The sequence below is a fragment of the Papaver somniferum genome, unplaced genomic scaffold (genome assembly GCF_003573695.1).
Source record: "Papaver somniferum cultivar HN1 unplaced genomic scaffold, ASM357369v1 unplaced-scaffold_117, whole genome shotgun sequence".
Classification (NCBI taxonomy): domain Eukaryota; kingdom Viridiplantae; phylum Streptophyta; class Magnoliopsida; order Ranunculales; family Papaveraceae; genus Papaver; species Papaver somniferum.
In genome coordinates, this window is record NW_020620714.1 from 5458121 (window position 1) to 5462438 (window position 4318).

The 4318-nt window shown below is 38.7% G+C and overlaps 1 protein-coding gene across 1 annotated transcript; it reads right to left on the reverse strand.

The window, feature by feature from the left end:
• Positions 1-386: 386 nt before the first annotated feature.
• On the reverse strand, positions 387-2694 carry LOC113329694. The gene is made up of 2 exons (XM_026576537.1): positions 1910-2694; positions 387-531 (listed from the first exon to the last, which is right to left on the reverse strand). Exons 1-2 carry the CDS (start codon positions 2692-2694, stop codon positions 387-389), a joined length of 930 nt encoding a protein of 309 aa, XP_026432322.1.
• Between the last annotated feature and the right edge of the window lie 1624 nt (positions 2695-4318).

The following is a 4318-nucleotide window of genomic DNA, read 5'->3' on the forward strand; positions in this document are numbered from 1 at the left end:
TACTGCTTACTCAATTCCCAATTCTAGCTCCTACATAAGTCTAGAGTGTCGATGGAATTCCTTGTTAAAATGAGGTATCGATTTTGCAATATACAGTTAACTAATCTAGCTTTAGCATACATAATTAGATTTAAGCATCACATTATCAGTTCCATGAGCTAAAAAACGGTTGTCTTTTGTATCCATGTGCACATATCAAAACAACCTGAAGTGACACTTCGATAGTACTCCAATGTACCATTTGGTATACTAACCAGTTTTGAGTTTTATGCGTACAACATTTGAGGAGGTTAAGAGGATATGCAAGATTGCAATAACTAGCGAAAATGCAAAGGCCACTTGCACAACAATCTATCCCTGAGCAGTTTGATCTCCATGGTCTTCGTTCATATTCCTATATTTCTGTTGCTGGCAGTTGCAGTCCTAAGACTCGTAACCGCTTTGGAATCTAATGTCTCCAAGTCTTTCACAGACTTCTTAAGATCACCTTTGCAGTCCTCATCCATCAGAAACTTGGCCAAAGTGATACACCTGTTAAGACAAAATATCGATCTATGACAAAAGTGTATGAAAACAAAAAACCAAGAAAAGATACTACTATTGATTCTTCGAATTTCCATTTTGTCCTTGGAAATAACTATGAAGATTCTGCTGCCTGGCTTTCCTGCCCTGTGCCTGTGCAGCCACGAGCAAGAAAATAGCTTGCTCCCACCATTCACGTGACAACTACAGATATGAAATCTTGGGAAGGCAGCAAATCTTATATCTGACAATCATGGATAAGTCGGCCACTAAACTTTCTGTTCCACCCAACTCTGTTGATAATCGATGCACAAAGTCCACAGTCAGTACCAAAATTACATATTGCCGAGTGAGGTAGTGTCGACGCCAATTGACCACTATTTACAAAATCATCTAACCATACCTGCACTTACAACCACAAGTTTGCAGTAGAAATGGAAAGTGCTATATTTCGAAAGGTATATGAGAAAAGGGTAAATGTACGATATAAACATTCCCGGCTGACACATTTTGGCTCCTAAGAATAAAGAGATAAGTCTATAGGCATTGTGACATATAAGTAATAATACTCTTAAATACCGCCAAAGCGAAAGCATACTTTTCCAAGGGAAAGCTAAATAACCGAGGAATTGCATCATTCATAAGAAAGCATACATTCATGGGGTTTACCTATTGATTTTCCATAATTTAATTTGTAGGTCCAGAATTATAGCTGCTTCATGAGATTTTAGTTATTTGGAAATTCCCATTCAAACATTGATTTTAACAAGTGCACCAGATTCCTGTAGAATTATTCATCAAAGAGAGAAGAAAACAAACAAAGGAGGGGAATATAAGACCCCTTAAACTCCAGAATAAGATGAGAAAGTGGAACAACGAAAAAATATCCAAATCTGTGATTAGGAATATCAAATTTCTGTCCCTTCCTATTATAGTCTGGATGAAGAATCCTATTTATTCATTACAAGGGTAGTTCTATTGTTGTCCGGTAATGGAAGTTATTTTTCTTCTGATTGTTGGTAAGGTTGAGCTGGTAATGCTCAAACCATTATATATTAATGGAAGGCGGACAGTTCTAATTTTGAATCTTTAATACTGCCAAGTATTATAGCTGCATAATTGGTTTAAGTTGAGTGAGCAAAAAGTAATATAGTGGTATACTGTCTTCTAGTTATGTTCTCTTTGAGATGTTGATAAAATAACCTATGAATTCCGCAGCAGAGTATGAAACAGTATAGACAGCATATGAATGTAAACCAACAAGATAACAGATTCTTGCAACATTGATCAAGCCAATATATTGTAACTACAAACACAGTAATCTCATGCAGTTTTAAGTATAATCGAATTGGAAATGAAGAAAAAGTGTGCACAATTCTTAGCATACCTGTGCCTGTCCTCGCCAATAACCAACCCCTTCGGTAATAATTCGTCTTTGGATATATTCTGCCGATAGAGAGCACAAATAGCTTTCATACAGATATCAGTATCCTCTTCAAATGAAGAAAGCATATCAGCCTCAGATTTCCATTTCATTTCGTCGTTGTTCGTATTCAAATTTTTCAGCGCCAACATATCCATAGGGTCACCAAGAGAAATTTTCGAATCAATAAAACAATCAGAACATTCAAATTCGCTAAGACTATCACCAGCGTCATCTGAATCTGAGACCAAGTTCTTAAAAGTCTTCTTACTCATTTCCGGATGAGATTGAGATGGTGATCCATGACGAGATGGGTTCTCTACTGAACAGGCCCAATCATTCACATTCAGCACCTTTTCTTTCGTTTTCAGTTCATACGCCCGAGAATCCTTGCCCCCTCCACCACTGGTTTTAGCACTAGGTTTGCCCATGTTGTTTTTATCTCCTTGCTTATCACCAGTTTTAGTAATTTCATTGTGCAAACCCCGCGCTTCAGACTCTATCTTTTCAGTATTACGCAATTCTTGACATCTCAGTATTAAATTTTCATTTTCCATCCTCAGGACTAGCCTCTCCAAATCGGAGCACTTGATCATCCAATATTCATTTGCATCCTTATCTTTAGGGGTACTATCTCCAGTTTCTTCTACCTCTGCTAATTTAACCTGGAGATCAGCGCACTCCGATTTCTTCTTCCGAAGCTCCACTTTCATCTCCTGAAGCTCCACCTTATTCTTCTCAAGCTCCATAGACAATTCAAAACATTTACTTTTATTGTTGGAAACTAATTTGTAATCTAGACTAGTTTTGTAAGTGTGAATGAAGTTTGTTCTTAAGGTAAAATTATCTAGTTTACTGAGTTGTTAGTAGTTGTAAATCAACAAAAGAAGTTGAAAGAAATTTCTAGAGATGCCATGGGAGAGTGTTGTAATGTGAACTAGATAGTTAGGGATAAGATGAGAAATATCTAGACAAAACTAGAGTGGTCTAAAGTGAGTCAAAAAGATACGGAAATTAGTATTCTTTAGAGAAAACTAGAGAAGGTAAGGGTCGGCAAATGTAGCTTACAAAAAGGCACTGTTGTATCAATGTAAAACTGAACAAGAACATCAATAAAAAAGAGAGTTTTGAGAGACAATCTTGTTCCATATCTTGGAGCTCTGTGTGAGCAATACTAATCACTAGCTCATGCATCTCCATGATCATCAAAAAATATCAAAAATCAATATTTATAAAGCTCCAGGCTCTCCGATTCAATTACAGGTTCTCCAGACCCTCTTCTCCAGACCACCTTCTACAATTCCATCACCTGGATAGAAAATTCCCAATTTGTTAGACAATGCAATGATCTTATTGTTCCTCCGGGGGAACTTAACAGATAAAACTATGAAATTTCTCATTTATCATAATTTTAAATATGCAAACGAAGCGAACAGCAACAACATCCCAAGAACAACAAGGAGATACATTAAAGCATGGAGATATTTATGTACGAGTTACTCACAGTTATCATTGGTAGCCGGTTCATCACCTTTTTCACCAACGAAGCGGTCAACTTCCGTTGCCATCTTCCTCCGTTTCGAGGCCCAAGTTTTAACCACAGGTTCCCTAATTATTGTCAATGATTTTAGTTCTTCAATTCTTTCATCGTTTCTCCTCTTGGTCCAAAATTTGGCAGATTCAACCCCTACAATTGTATCAGCCTGGTAAAAAAATGGACCGCCGGACCCTATTTCTGGGTCCGACCACATAGCACCGATATTGTCCCCATTTGACCACCTGTTGTAACAGGTGTGAGGTTTTAATCTAAAAGGCCTCGGTGCTATGTAAGGAGATGCCCAAGCTTATTAGGCACCACATGTACTTCCTCTTATTCCATGTGGGACTATCCTAGCTATACATATGTGGTTTACATCGCGCCACATACTCTAACAATCTCCACCTTGGCGAGATTAAACCACCTCACCAATCCAATCATACTCCACCATATGATCACCGTCTGTATATGCTACCCATCGAACATGATTATTGTCATTACGCGCCCTGGGACCCTACTCCACCATGAGTTAATGGGAAGGCTAGCACTAATTCCACCTTGAGCACAACCTTGTCCACCTAGAACCCTGTCCACCTGAGTTAATGGGTGGGTCACTAACTCCACCTTGAGCGACAGCTCTACTTTGGGCCTTGCCTGCTCCACCTTGAGTCTGACTCCACCTGCGCCCTAACCCGGGTGACATCCACAACCACTTCTTCGTCCGGACAGTAGCCCCAACCATAGGCTCTGATACCATTTGTCAGGATTTTCTTATGGAATCACTGACAACCGCGGAATAACGGATCTTGAGATATTATGATGAATAATAAGTAAAC

What these genes read in the sequence shown, in the direction of transcription:
- LOC113329694 (XM_026576537.1), bottom strand. Translation starts at nt 2,694, where the DNA reads ATGGAGCTTGAGAAGAATAAGGTGGAGCTTCAGGAGATGAAAGTGGAG. An exon ending in ATTGGCGAGGACAGGCACAG is followed by an intron (nt 532 to 1,909) that starts GTATGCTAAGAA and finishes TTGTCTTAACAG; the next exon opens with GTGTATCACTTTGGCCAAGT.